The sequence below is a fragment of the Trichoplusia ni genome, chromosome 9 (assembly GCF_003590095.1).
Source record: "Trichoplusia ni isolate ovarian cell line Hi5 chromosome 9, tn1, whole genome shotgun sequence".
Classification (NCBI taxonomy): domain Eukaryota; kingdom Metazoa; phylum Arthropoda; class Insecta; order Lepidoptera; family Noctuidae; genus Trichoplusia; species Trichoplusia ni.
In genome coordinates, this window is record NC_039486.1 from 15315232 (window position 1) to 15331052 (window position 15821).

The 15821-nt window shown below is 41.6% G+C and overlaps 2 protein-coding genes across 3 annotated transcripts; one reads left to right on the forward strand and one right to left on the reverse strand.

Moving 5' to 3' along the window:
• The first annotated feature begins 499 nt into the window (after nt 1-499).
• On the forward strand, nt 500-9607 carry LOC113497806 (WD repeat-containing protein 26). 2 transcript variants are annotated; one of them, XM_026877549.1, is made up of 10 exons: nt 500-1163; nt 5217-5388; nt 5608-6170; nt 6255-6372; nt 6507-6635; nt 6935-7071; nt 7316-7416; nt 7500-7615; nt 7700-7871; nt 8858-9607. In XM_026877549.1, exons 1-9 carry the CDS (start codon nt 1003-1005, stop codon nt 7862-7864), a joined length of 1662 nt encoding a protein of 553 aa, XP_026733350.1. In that variant the 5' UTR covers nt 500-1002; the 3' UTR covers nt 7865-7871; nt 8858-9607. The 2 variants fall into 2 exon arrangements, with proteins under 2 accessions (XP_026733350.1, XP_026733351.1); XM_026877550.1 differs by lacking the exon at nt 8858-9607 and adding an exon at nt 7935-8027.
• Nucleotides 9582-11417, reverse strand: LOC113497809 (trafficking protein particle complex subunit 4). The gene is made up of 4 exons (XM_026877552.1): nt 11149-11417; nt 10485-10576; nt 10166-10352; nt 9582-10044 (listed from the first exon to the last, which is right to left on the reverse strand). The coding sequence occupies exons 1-4, from the start codon at nt 11321-11323 to the stop codon at nt 9845-9847; spliced, it is 654 nt and encodes a 217-aa protein (XP_026733353.1). The 5' UTR covers nt 11324-11417; the 3' UTR covers nt 9582-9844.
• Nucleotides 11418-15821: the final 4404 nt, after the last annotated feature.

The window sequence follows — 15821 nt, forward strand, 5'->3', positions numbered from 1 at the left end:
GCTATTTTATAACATAATTCGGTGATAATTAGTTGTCACAAGTTAGACAGAACTACATCATAATTATATTGTTTCATCTTATGTTTTAAAATTGTGCGTTTTACTTTTCTGTTCTAGTAATCCTTTTGTAAATAAATACGAAACAATTTTTGTAAACATACAATACCGTACGTTCCTTTGTATGCAGTATTTTATTATCATGAAGTTTTAAACAAAAAGATGTGTAATTAGGGCGCTGTTTTTCTTATGGGATTCAAAAGCATACTTGCTATTCGAAGCTATTTATAATGACTTTTCTTTTAGTTAAGCGCTGAAATTTAAATACAGTGTAGAAATATGTATTAAGATTGTTAAGATTATCAAATAACTTAATTTTAGTATATCCCGAAATAATTATCGGCATACAGACGCGTATTTAATTCAGAGCTTAGCACTCGAGCAAGTTCTTTTTAAATGCACGGATAATTTTATTTTTGAGGTCATTACATTACAACACGATTTCGCCCGATGCGCAACCGAACAAGACACGAACGTCATCCGAAACGGAAAGAAGGGCGATGTTGCACTAGCGAAGAAAGACAGCTGTCGTATCATTTTCAGCTGATTTTTGTGTACGCATCGCGGACGCTGCAATTTCGAACAGCGAACGAGACGTTTCGTAACGGTACAAGTTCCTCAGTTGTTGTCACGTACAAGACATAATACTACAACAGAGTGTTGCGACGCAGCAGGCCAGGAGCGACAGTTTCGCAGCGACGAACAAAGGGAGATGGTCTATTGAGCGCGGGTGGTGCGTATCGGGCGGCCGTGACGTCACTCGGCCGAGGTGTTGAGGCCGATGCGGCGGGCGCGCTCGTGATCTCGGCGCTCCGAAGAGCGCGGCGAGCGGGCGCAGCGGAGCGGGCCAGCCTGGCCTCCACTGACTCGGGCGACGAGGGCGCTGGGCACCGGCCGCCGCGCAAGCGGACCCGCAGGCTGTCGCCGCCCGCCCGGCCCGCAGACATGCACCAGCCCTGCGCCAACGGCGCGCCGCCGCCGCACCATGTCAACGGCGACGCCGCGCCGCGCAACGGCGACCTGCAGCCGCCCGGCCTGCGCATGACCCAGACCGACCAGGAGATCGTGCGCCTCATCGGCCAGCACCTCCTCTCTATCGGACTCGAGTGAGTACAGCTAAGCGCCCATTGAAAACTCCACAGTCCCCCGTGTAACTACAGATGCTGTGATGCTCCTAATGTGTTTGTTATTGTTCAACATGCCTGTAGACAGTGTGCTGTTAACTAATTGGAGCTTCATTAGCAGCGGTGAGTTAAGGTATTGTATCTCATGCTTATTAAGAAACAGCTATAAACCATGTCCAATGTGATTAAACCACTTGTTACTCAAGTTTAATGACCTTAACTGGTATTGATATCAAAAGATAAACAAATATCAGAACTAGTTTTGGTTTCTGACTCACATGCTTTTGTCACCCAAAACAAAATAAGAAGTCCCCTTGCTCTTGATAAAATGTATTAAGAAATTTTGTTGGTGACAATAAAAGTCAGATTTACTTTCTGGTTCACATCAAAAGAAATAAACCTAATAATAAGGTTTATTTCTCTTTTGATTTACATTCTCCAAAAATATTTATATTTTTTCAATTATCCCAACACATTGAAATCTGTTGAGGTCTCAAGTTAGTCCTTTGTTCTTACAACTTTTAGATCAACTACAGGGTAAGACATAACATATTGACTTAAATTACTCAATGCGCATTATTATTAAAGCAATTGTAAAATATTATTTTGTAATTTCAAGTGGAATATTATACTGGTGAGAGACGACTAGCAATAAAGTCAACTACCTATTTAAAAAAATGCATTTTATGTTTTTAAGGGTACATTGTTTGGAAAAATATAAATAAAAACAATTTTTGGAGCTGAAATGATTATACCAACACAATGCGCTTTATTGAACTTCTACTTGTTAGATGTTGCACTGAGGTCATTGTATTGCTTTCAGTATGAAGTATCATGATCAATGTAGGAATAGACCTCCTTTCTGCATGTAAGCTCTAAATCAGCCCTGTATGCAAAGGTTGTCATTGGCAGGCTGTTAGTCTAGACAGCCCACACAGGGGTCTATGTCTTACACATTGCTTTGTTACTTTTCATGTTATTTTAGTAGCAGGTACTTTTGTTATTTCAAACCAATGTATTTAAAATTAACTAGTTTCTATCCAATGTGTAGTTTATAAGACCTGCTGACCTTTACTTATCACACTGAGTAATTCCTGTGGGTTACACCTAATGCCCATTCAATATCATTTGATACTTTATTACATAAGCCAGTGGTGGCCAAGTAGTTTACCACTTGTGATTTTATCAGTTACCTATATTGTGTTGCTGTAGGTATGGTCAGTTGCAGTTTGATAAGATGTACAGTCTTTCAACTAAATCATCGCAAATTTCTGACTATTAAGGCCACACTGTTATCGTGGGAAGTTTATCTTTTTAGCCAAACACACGTTTGTATTATTTGTTGTGTCATTCTCGTACTTAGCGTCGTCGACATACATATAATGTCGTAGCATTATGACTTGTAAATACCGACAAAGCTCGGTAGGTGTCTTGCGCGCAGGTGTTGTAGTGTTTTGGAAGCTGTCCCACTTCTTGTCTCACTCTCTTCACATCCAGGAACATGGCCGATTGTTTCTCTTTTGTAATACGATTACCAAAACGGGGTGTCATTTTTATAGTGTGTGCTATGCTGACCTACCCACTCACACGAGACGTATAGGCGATACCCATCTCATGATAAAACTGATTAATTAAGTTATTAAATTCAACAGCTTTCCCTTATGTACAGCTACAGACTGCATAATATTATATTTTGTGATTTTCTGTGCGAGTGTTGTGCGTTTCCGCTCACTAATGAGCTCGTGACAAACGATTGCGATGAACCGGAAAACACTTTAATACAAAAGAAAAACTCGTTTCCTGATAACTAAGAGCTGAGCAGAATCAAGCTAATACAGTGTAATTGAACATCATCAATTCTTGATCGTCGTATTTCTTATCTTAATGCACTTCTGGAGAAAATAGTTTTTTCCGGTATTTACGAAAACTGATTAACACAAGGAAATCCTTTGAAAGCTAGCCAGGTCCCCGATTCTGCTATTTTCAATGGCCGATGAATGAATAAAAATTGGATTAAATTGACACTAGTCGTATTCTGAGCATTTTGCCATTACAATAATTAAAAAAATTGTCAGAGACGGAACACTCAATTTCAATAAAATGAATTTCCAATTACGTTGGCAAAAAGTTTAGAATTTCCAATAATTCATCGGGCTTTCTAAATAGCAAGCCCAGTTATACAATATTTTATCAATCTTACAGAATGTATGCGAGGTTTTTATTACTCTACAAGTTTATTTTATTAATGTGCTATCAATCGGATCAATGGCGTAGATTCCAAAACTCAAATAACTTCAAAAAGGAACGTAGCTGTGTAGAAGTGACTTAGATAAGTATTCAGAGACGCAGTTTTCTAATTTGGAGCGGTGCCCGATAAACGATAAAAGGTACGACCCTTTGAAATGAACCCTACCTGTGCGGTGCAATGTTCGGTGCGACCCGCGCACAGACGAAAATGGGAGTAGGGTCGGGCAGGATGTGGTTTTAATTTACTTAGAATTGTATTTGAATATGAAGAAGATTTCTAATGATTGCAATAGCTTGGCATTATTTGGATGTAATTCACAGTTTTAATAAGATAAAGGCATACCTACATGCATTTAATTTGCGTGTACTTCTACAATCGATATATGACTTCGAAACAGTGGTGACAGGTTCTGCTGCAGTAAAAAAGTTAGTTAACATACGTATAATAAACATTGATTCTCTGGCTAGCGTGTGTTTGTTTACTTGTTACAACGCGGAATGTGTAACTTGTTTTAGTTTTGACCCCGTTCCGAGCCCTTGACTGTGCTTGAAATTTGCGCGTGCGCATAGTGACACAACTGTGTGGTAAGCGCAGGCACGGAACACGTCACAGACTGGTGCAGGCACAGCGCTCGGCATGCACGCTGCGAGTCTCCCGAGTCACGGCGAGTCATCCAGTGCGAGTAGCGAGTGCAGCCGCGCGCCGCCGCATGCGTCTTTGTGTTCCGTGTGAAACATCCGCGCGTACAAGTGTGTTGCTACTCTACACACTCGACTTTTTGTAGGCTAGTACTAAAAAAATGTTGCTTTCCAATTCACAATTCAATGGGGATTCTTCACGAAAATTACTTACCTATCAAGAAATGTTTACCACCTACGCCTACATTAAGGAATGCAATAAAGAATTGTGTATTGAGTATTAATTAAGTATGTCTAAAGATAATTTTGATATTTCAATCATTTTGTTTGTATTTGAAAACAAATACCTATGCTACGTAAATAAACAATATAGCATTAACATAATTAGATGCGGATAGTCGATACGTAGCCATCAAGGTAACGTAACCCGGCACGGGTGCGCGGGGCGGGCGGCGGCGCGGCAATCATACGGCTAGGACACTGCATGTATGGATTATAATGATACACCGGCCCTTGCATTTTTTATGACACCTTCTAATGAGTCTGACCCACTAAAGAAACTAGAACGTGATTGTTTCCAAGTGAACGAAATAATGTAAGCAAAGGAAAATATATTCACACATTTTAATCGATATTGTGGTTATCTACTACTGTATTTTTATTTCATACAATCGTTTTAGCATTCCTTGTCACGTCCCCTACACAGGTATCTACTTAAAACAGTATATATGTTTGATATATAAATATCTTATAAGCAAGCGTATCTATCTAGTTACCGTTACGTACAAATGTACGTTACATACGTCGATTCCATCTTTCGACATCAAGTAGTTTCTCTCTTCTGTACAGTTACATGAACGCATGGAAGTGTTCACGATTATGATGGTGTAACGCTAACGATGTCGCCCCATTTCCAAAACAGGCTCACTGGCCGCTGCGTGTGGGCGTGGTGAACAGGAAAGCAATGATCAAATTAATAATGCCTTCCCTCGGTCAATAGAATGTCTAGTGAAAAACTATAACTCTGATTTAGATTTATATTGAGGTATATTTATTATACCCTCTATTTATTGAGGATTTGATTCTTGTAATAAAATGTTAATAATTTTGTTGTGAGTGTTGAGGCTGAGCGTGTGTCGTATGTGGCAGGCGCAGCGCGGCGCTGCTGATGGAGGAGTCAGGGCTGCACCTGGAGCACCCGGCGGCCGCCACGTTCCGCCAGCACGTGCTGGCCGGCGACTGGGTCAAGGCCGACCACGACCTGCGCGCGCTGCACGACCTGCTGCGCGACTCGCCGCACGTCGACCCGCACAACCTCGCCGTTAGACATGATTTTTAATATTATTAACATTCTGTTGTTTTGTATGATTATTAGATAATATTCCTATCATGAATAACTTCAGGGTTACGATATCGATCGTAGCAGGTAGGTAGTACTTCTCTGATGTTCTTACAGAAGTAAAGGCTGCTGCTAGGTTACTTATTTACCTGTAGTTTGATAATGTAGACTAGTATTCACGCCGTGTACGTCTGACGGCAGGAGATGAAGTTCGTGGTGCTGGAGCAGAAGTACCTGGAGCACCTGGAGGCGGGGCGCGTGCTGGACGCGCTGCACGTGCTGCGCAACGAGCTGACGCCGCTGCAGTACGACACGCCGCGCGTGCACCGGCTGTCGGCGCTCATGATGTGCGCGGACGCGGGCGAGCTGCAGGCGCGCGCGCACTGGCCGGGCTCGGGCGCGCTGTCCCGCGCCGCCGTGCTGGCGCGCGTGCAGGCCGTGCTGCCGCCCGCGCTCATGATGGCGCCGGGCCGCCTGCGCGCGCTGCTGGCGCAGGCCGCGCAGCAGCAGGCCGCGCGCTGCCGCTTCCACGCCGCGCCGCGCCCCGCGCCCGCGCTCGACGCCATCCCCTTCACGCTGCTGGCCGACCACCACTGCTCCGCCGACCACTTCCCCATCCACTCGCTGCAGGTGCTCAACGAGCACTGCGACGAGGTCTGGTACTGCAAGTGGTCGCCCGACGGCCTGCGCCTCGCCTCCGGCTCCAAGGACAACACCGTCATGATCTGGGACTTCGATCCCGTGGCCAAGCGCCTCTCCTTCAGGTACCGAGAGCATTCTCTTCAAAGTATCGTTCTCCTTTGGTTATGCACTTGTAAGCTAATATCTTCGTATATTTTATTATGCAGAAAGTCTCTGGAAGGGCACACGTACGGCGTGTCGTACTTATCGTGGAGCCCCGACGGCCGTTATCTCATCGCCGCCGGCCCTGAAGACTGCCCCGACCTCTGGATATGGAATATGGAGGTGAGCTGCCATTAAAATCTGATTGAAGAAATAATACTGCTCTGAGATAAACCAATTGAACACCATGATGAATCACATGGTGCGTATGATTTACAATAGATTGGTGTGTCTAATAAGCACGTGTGTGTCCTTAGACGGAGCAGCTGCACCTGAAGATGACGCACTCGCAGGAGGACTCGCTGACGGCGGTGGCCTGGCACGCCAGCGGGGACAAGTTCGTGTGCGGCGGCGCGCGCGGGCAGTTCTACCACTGCAGCATCGACGTGAGGACCATGCATACCAACCATCTGCCCTTTATACTCAAATGTTCTACTGACTTTTGTTACATCAAATAAAAAAAAACATTGACAGTCTTTAAAGTTTTCTCAGCTCTGCTGAGAACACTGAAATTAGAGTTCAGTAATTATTTGTCAACGACATTTGAATTTTGGCTAAATAAGGATATTTAGCCAAAATTCAAAGCAATCGGACAAAAACCATCACAATGTGAACTGTCAAGTAGAAGGCAGTAGCTGGGAGGCGTAGTAGTGTGCGGGCCGGTGCTAGCGTGTGTTGTGTGCAGGGCACGCTGATCAACAGCTGGGACGGCGTGCGGGTGAACGCGCTGTGCTGCCGCGCGGACGGCCGCGCAGTGCTGGCCGCCGACACGCACCACCGCGTGCGGGCCTACGACTTCACCGACCTCACCGACCGCAACCTGTGAGTGCGCGACAGACACCACACGACACACCTCGCTCATCACCTTCAGTCTCACATGTTTTACAGACCTTCGATTGAGTCTCCCCTTTGTTGAACCAAAGGGGAGACCTCTGTCAATAGCACGTGTCACTATGCTGTTTTTAGCTATGCTTCATGTACTCGTATGAAGTATCTTTCGTTAAGCGACCAATTACACGTCCCTCGCGTTAGTCTAAAGTTATTAAAACATTGTTTGTAACTGCAGCATCCAGGAGGAGCACGCGGTGATGGCGATGACCTTGAATGCGGCGGACTCGCTGCTGCTGCTCAACGTGGCGAACCAGGGCGTGCACCTCTGGGATATACGTCAGTACTAGCTGCATTACTTGTACTATACAATGGGCGGCTTGGTAAACACGTTTGATGATTGTTGTTGCTTGCTTGTACAGGTGCACGTGCACTGGTGCGGCGGTTCCGCGGGCTCAGTCAGGGCCACTTCACCATCCACGCCTGCTTCGGCGGCGCTCATCAAGACTTTATCGCTTCGGGAAGTGAGGACAATAAAGTGAGCTTTCTGAGATAAGCAAACTATAAATAATATTAGTGTCTGTGTTCAACCATGAAGTCCTGCCTTCATATATGTGTGCAGGTGTACATCTGGCACATGAACGGCGAGGAGCCGATCGCGGTGGTGTCGGGGCACACGCGCTGCGTGAACTGCGTGGCCTGGAACCCCACGCACCACGACGTGCTGGTGTCCGCGTCCGACGACTACTCGCTGCGCCTGTGGGGCCCGCGCACGCACCAGTCCTAGTACAGGGGTGAGTACCGCCGCCACTCGCCCGTCCCGCCACTCGCCCGGCCTCACGCGCCGCTGTCCGCAGGCACGCGCTGCCCGCCGGGGCTGGTCTGCGCGCAGCAGTGCCACACGCTGCACTGCCAGCCCGCGCCGGGGGCCGCGCCGGGGCCCGCGCCGGGGCCCGCGTCGGGGGCCGCGCCGGGGCCCGCGTGAGCGCGCGCCCGGGGGGGGGGGACACGGACTGCCATACAGAGATTTATAAATCATATTGGATTAGGTTTTAACCTATTATTACTTTGATGAAATAGTTTAAATATTTCTGAAAAAATTATGGTTGCAATATTTTCAGTGTTTGTTTGGTTAGGAGCGAAGATTATATTTTGGTTAAAATTAAAATAAAAACTTATATTTATCGCTAAATTAAGAATGGCTAAAATAAGGCATAGGTATAGGAACACCTCCACGCGCCGCTCTCCCTCACTCATAGAATAATTTATTTAAGGCTCTTCGGATAAATTAATTAAGACTGTTCTGCTCGTGATGTCGCGCTCTTGTATATCCATAAAACTTTTGAGACTTGAAATCAAGTGATTAGTATAACAAAGTTTAACGTTTGATTACCTCTTTAATGAAATGCGATGTATTTGACGCAATAGCTTGTTTGTAAGTTGCAACGAACTGTTCGCATTAAGTTGTGTGCCAGCGGGCCACGAGCAGGCGCCTAGTTTTAGCAAGCAGAGGGTATATTTTGTAGCGGTTACCGCTCACGGCTCTATTTTTATACCGACTACTGAATCTCTCGCGAGGTTATCTTTTGGAAGCCGTTATACTTGACACGCGCGGTCCGCAGCCGGTGTCCGTCGGGCTGCCGGCTGCGGCTGCCAGTGCGAGGTGACTATGTATAGCTCTGTAAATATTTTGTAAATGTGGGTTGCCATATTTGATTGTATTCGACGTAATATTGTTCTCAAAATATGTGTATGCCTATATATGGTACTCGTTGTTTAGGTGACAACATTGCGATGATGTACTACAGTTCTCCGTCTACGATAACAGATTGCGACTACCACAAAGTGTGCTGGTTTTGAAGTTGTATCATTATAATACGTGTGTAGTGTACAGCTAATAATCACTGGCCAGTGTGTGTGATGACACTACCGCTTCTACTTACACTTTGACAAATGAAATCGTCCATGAGTAATGTAACACACGCTGCCAGAGCCGAGTATAACGCGCTAGGTGTGACGGACTGCCGCGCAGACGAGACGCTTGCGGGTACTAAATTATGATCAGCCCTTTTTAACTATTATTTTCTTTTTGATTGATTTTACTATATTTTTAGAAATACTAATTATAGCTTTTGTAGTTCGCACAATGAATTACCCGACCGGTTGTAGCACGCAATGTCGCCATAGTGTATTGACGAGTATGAGCTTCTCGCATCGATTCGGAAGTCAAGGTATTTTATGTAGATTATTCTAGACATGATCATGACGTGCCCGATGGTTGAGGAGCGCGTTGCGTGCGGGGGGGGGGGAGGGGGCGGGTCTGCGCGGAGTTCGATCCAGAACCAAATATCAGGCAATAATGTGCGTGTGTGTGTGTGCGTGTAGCAAGTACAAAGGTGGGAGTGTTCGGTTATTAACGATATGATTATAACTATAGACTTGTATCGGCTGACGCGGACGCGGCCCGGCCACATTTGAATTGTTAAAAATAAATAATTATTATATGAATAAATTTTTTATTGTAAACTAATTATGTCTTTCATTTCTTTCCTCTTATAAATATAATCAGTTTCTACAATACTATGTTATAAGAGATCTCATTATTCTTATTCTGTATTGATGTTGTTTAGTGGTCAGTTCAATCTAATCATATGATACACACTTGAGCTCACAAATAAATAGTTCAAGTCTTAAGCACCACAAATGTTTGAACATAACAAAACGCGTCATAATATCAATAGCCACGAGGTCGGTGTGCGCGCGGCGACTATAAGTTGGCGGTGCCGGACTTCTCCACCAGCTCCAGCAGCGTGTGCAGCGACGTGTCGAACAGCTCGCAGCGGATGGGCATCTCCAGAGAGTAGAAGGGGTTCTTGAGCGCATAGTCCGAATACAACTCGTAGATACGTTTGAGGACCACCTCAGAGCCTTGCATGTTGGGGTCAGTCACTATTATAAATTTTACTCCTGAAAATTAAGCAGTGTGTTATGCAACTAGTCTTGTATTTCATATTTAAAGACATTCTTTCTAAAAACAGCTTTTTATTATTTCGTCAATGTTAACAGTTCTGATCCTAAAACATTTTACCTGTTAATGTCTGAAAGCAGGATAATTTGAATGTGTCTGCTGTAAGAGACTCTATGCCGGAACACTTTGGGACAGGACTGAGCTGGCTGGCGAGGGCAAACAGCGGGTAGAACATACTAGCCAGGACTATCTTCTCATTGGTAGTGGCTCGTGCTCTACCAAATTTTAGACTTAGAGGGTAATTTTCCTGTAGTAAAAACAACATGTTATTAGAAAAATGAATAAGTCTTAAAAAAACTTTATTTTGGATCTATAATTTAAGTATGAAGAGAGCATATCCCGAAACTTATAATTATCAAGGTAAGCTGTAAAGGAGTACCTTAGTTTCTAGAACATTGAAGACATCCCTGCCGTCTTCAGTGGTGCGACCTGTCACTGGTGACCCATTCACTGACAGTAGGACATGGCCAACTGTAAACAACATAAGATTATGTCCAGGTAAATGGATAACAGGTTTGTATCTTACTGGTTGATAACATTCACATTCCAAAAATTGGATAAATATAGTATTTAATTGAATTACCTGACAAAAGTAAGTACTTAAGATTGATCATTGTCTCAATATGTCAGATCAAATACTTATTCACATGTGATGTGACAAACATATTGTGATAATCACATTTCGTAGCAATGAAAAAAATTATCTTGAGTATTTTTGGTGTTTATAATGTAATATAATAAAAATGTTTATATTTCTCATCATCACACAATGTCACAATATTTAGTTATGTAGCTATTATATGTATGTAGTTACTAACATAGAGACTGGTGTCTGTGATAGGTAAGACCTGTGTTACAGATCACCAGGCTACCCTCCGAGGAGACAATGTCGTTTATACATCTTATTTATAAGATATTGGATTAGGTTTTAACCTATTATTAGTTGTTTGGAAGAGATACTTTAAGAAAACGGTTCACAATAAGTCTTGATACTAGACGTACACATATTTAATACAGAACTATCTACATTGATACATACGCACCATTTATTCCGTCTCTTTGACCAAAAGCAACAATAACTTTCTTATTTTCATACTGCAATTTTATGTCGAGAGGAAATCCAAAGGTTTTTTCTGTCTCTACCCGAGGAATATTGTGGTCGTAATTAAATATAAGTCCACCAGATTTGCTAACGATATAAACACCGTATATAACCATTTTTAAGTTTATTTATTTGGAAATTAAATCTATTTAAAACTCCAATAACAAATCAACACCCACTTTGATAGAATGACTGACAGGATTGACGTTGTTGTTCAAAAACTATAAACGACTCTTCATTTGTGAATGTCCATAGTTAAAAATCACTGTTTTGGCCAGTAAATTTTCTAGGTGTACGATTTATATTACGAAAATCGAAAAAAAAAATTGATTGAAAGATTAATATTTAATGTATTATAATCTCGATACACAATTAGAATAGTTTCTTAAATTATTTATTTTAAGTTTTTAAGCGCGTGTGTCATGAATGTCATTCGAGGTTTTGTGTTGCCATTTGTAGAATATTCCTTGGATGTCTTAATGATCTGCTCTTAAAAAAATGTTTTTATGTATTTAAGTTTCATGGTGTTATAACTAATATTTTAAAGCTGAAGAGTTTATTTGTTTGAACGCGCGAGCAACAGCTAGTAGACCTTAAAGAGACGGGCAGTTCGTTTGATTGCTGTGAAGTTTAAATTATTTTAAAGTTTCGAAGTAATTTACGTTATAATAATAAATCCTGCATATGTTCGTTATTGTAATCTAAAAACTAATCATTTTTCTGTCACTAGTTTACTTGTCTTTACGTTAGCTCAATCTTAATTTAAAGTTGCACGTAATAATATGGAATTATGTTTTTTTAGATCACGCTTTTAAATTTCAACAATACAAACAACAAAAAAAATATGATGTGAATGGTAAAAAAAATCTTCTTCACACGGATCATCGATTAAAGTTACACTAAAATCGAATTACCAACTAAATACCAGGCTCCCGATATTGCTATTTACGAAGAGCGATGAAAGAAAAATGAAGTAATACGAATAGTGCCAATCTAATAAAATTTCTATTCATTCAGCGGCCATTGTAAATAGCAGAATTGGGGCTCAGAGCTTTAGGAACTGCATCAAAAACATCGGAGAAATATGTAAAAATTAAAGTACCTAAAGATGGTAGCGTGGCCACGATTTTTATAGGTTGAAGATCAATTTGAAGAGAGTGCTCAAGTACATAAGTATATTTTGTTAATCTTTTACAAGTATTAAGTATCAGAAATTAAACATGAGCAAATTTCATGCCGTATCTGTAATGCATCAACAGTATGACATCCATGGTCTTGATCTGATGCTGTCTCTAGAAGGTGGCCGTGGCGCCGTGGTATTAGCTTCGCTATTAGGTAAACGATGAAACTTTCTCGACCCTAAGCTAGTTTGATTCGTATTGACGAATTCTTTAATTCCAAAGAACCAGTAAAAAAGCCTGTTTAAAAAAGCTTGTATAAAGTTTGTTTCTATTACAAGTTTGTTTTTATTTCAATAGGCAGTAGCTGAACAAGCGTTTCAGAGTATATCTACTAATGACTGGAGAAATTCATGCCAACACGTCATGAAAATAGAGAGAGAATATTACGAACGGGGGCGAACTCTGTATGACGATATTGAAAGAATTATCATAAACCTTCAAGATGAAAGCAGCAGTACTGAATCAAGTGAAGATAGCCAGCAGACTGTTGATGAAGACTCGCCCCAAAATTCTGATGAAGACTGTTCTGGCGTGGAGTATTTAGATGAAAGCATTTTTGATTCTGATTAACATAAAATATGCAATTGAATTAATAAAACTTTTACACATTACATTCAGTTAATTTTATTGATGAAAACATGAAAAATGCCTACGTTTTTAATTGATTATCATTACTCCCATGCTAAGATTTTCTCCTGTATCGTTGATGCAGTTACAGACATAATATGTAGATCCACCCAGAACGCAACAAACACTTGTCGATCACACATATATTATAGTCTCACTACATAATATATATACAGAAGATATTCTAATGAACACTATATTTCATAAAACATCTTCATATATTTTAATTTTCAATAATTAAATTAATGTATCAAAACCGTTATCGTCGTACTATATAGGGTGGCAACATGCACGATAGTGGCGCCGCTATTATTTTCACGACTTTTTTGCCAAGCTGTAAGTAGATATCCATCTCAATCCCTAATAAAAAAAGATGTTTCTGAGCCCTGGGCATTTGTCGGCAGATCCTAAGGTAAGGTGAGAATTTGTAAATACAAGTCGGTCCTTCTAAATTATGTGTCGCTTGTTAATGAGTATGTAAGTAACGGTTTAATGATCTCTGAGAAATTTATACGTGCCGGGAATCTAAACTAGGTACTTATTTGGACTTGGCAGTCCACTAAGCTATCACATCTAATATAACATCTTTGGTGACATGTAAATTTATAAGCGTGTAGAGGGACGGAGGTAGGCACCTACACGACTTGTTATTATCTAGTATAGTATCTAGCCTTCAATTTAGCACATTACTAATGATGTAAAATGCGGCCAGATTGGTCGAGCAGGTGGCCAAAAAGATAAGTTTAAAAATACAATACTTTCAAGTAGCTTCCGCCCGCGACTCCGCTCGCTCTCTCGTTAATTTAATGTAAAATTGTTGTCATTAGGAACAAATGAAAAAGAAAAACGTTTTTTTTTATTTACGCAATAGAGATCGTCCGTCACACATTACAACAAAAAATATAAGCTCAAGTAAATAATCACCATTTTCAAAAGTTGCAGTATTTTACCGAATTATGTGGAGGCATAAGTGGTGACCGTTAGTACACATAATCACATATAATATACAAACAATAAAAGCTTCTGGATTTGGTGACGCCATCACATTTGCACTGAAAATTCTACTTGCCCTTGACCTTTCCCTGAAGAGGAAGGAAGGAAGACTGATCCATTATGAAATTCTCAGGCTTCTGAAGGGACTAGTCTCTACGCTTGGGGAGAAACATTCGTCGTCAACAATCCGCCCAGGGTCCCGATTTTGCTATTTACAATGGCCGATGAATGAACGGCAATAGGGTTAAATTTGAATTTTGCCAGTAAGTTAACTTTACTGTCTTTGAGTGTTCCATTGTGTAAAAAAATGCTAGAGAGAATACGAAAACTGTCATTTTAAGCCAAATTTCATTAATTCATCGGCCATTGTAAATAGCAGAATTGGGGCCCTGTAGTCTTTGAGATTATCGTGTTCATACAGACTGACAGACTTCAATTTGTAATGTTAAGGATGACTTATCGTGATTTGCGAGGAGTCCGCCGATAACATTACTTATTGGGTATTATTAAACGCGTCTTCCAAGTGATGTAATATATGTTTTCGATGTCACCTAATATTTATACTGATTGATACCCATGATAACGGCATGTTATATCTCAATGCTGTGTTTTTGGGATTTCCCAATTCAACTAAATTAGGAATGTCTATCGGTGTATCTTTTTATAATGATAACTAGCTAGTGGCTATAAGAATCGAGTAGATTACAAAAAGCTGGAAATTACAACTTTACTTTACATAAACAGCCTTATCTAGGCCAAGTTATCATTCTGAATTACTAGACAAAACATCACGGCAAAAATGAAGTGAAATGGTAACCTAACCAATTTTTTTACCGCCATGTAAGATACTCAGTTAAAAAATAGTTCATAGATTTATATTGATTCTGTTGGACATTATTATGAGTGAGTTACGGAGCGCTGGCACGTTCTTACAACAAAAGCAAAAGTTCGCGCACGCGCCGTCGTCGTCGCTTCGTCGCTGTGACCGACGGTTTTCCCGCCGCACATATTTGATCTGCTCAAGCCGTTGAAAATAGACAACGTTTGAAAATGTATGAGCTCTGCGGTTTTTATATTGTAATGCCACAGTTATCACTTCCTGCACTGTCAGCTGTTTAAACTGGGTAAATACTGAATACAAATAACTGGTCAAGTGCAGTTGGACTAATAGTTATGAGCTCTTACGTTATATTAACTACCTACCTAGTTGTTAGGTGGCCGCGCTTCATAGCGGTGTGTTAACTTATATATACCATATACTTCGGTTGCTGTTCTACACATGGCTACAAATGTACGCGGTGCAGGTTCAATACCAACGCAGGTAAAACAACAATGTGTCTTTTTTAAAGTTACATGTACCTACTTTTGGGTTTGGTAATAGACACCATAGGCAAACGATGAAGAAAAACAGCGTTGAGGAACCCGCAAGCTAAAGCGGAAGACCTAAGAACTTGCTTGTTGCTTACTGCCACACCAAGCATCAGCAATCGAGCCGTTTCGGTTCGCAGAAGAGCGAATACAAACGTTCTCTCGGAACGGAACTGAATAGTAGAGTTATATCTTAATTATTATAATAACCTATAAATAGTAAATGTTTCAGAGTAGGTGATTAGATACCTACTTTCAATCTCTTAGTACCGATCAATAGTGTTGCTTGTAATTTTAGATTAGCAGGTTAGGTACGCTGTTAACGATGTTCTACAGTATAGGGATCGTTTGCGGTCCGCGCTGCGCACGCGCATCTGCAGCGCCAGCAGTTAACGACACTAGTTAACGGCCGCACCTCTAGTAACTACATAATTAACAACTTACA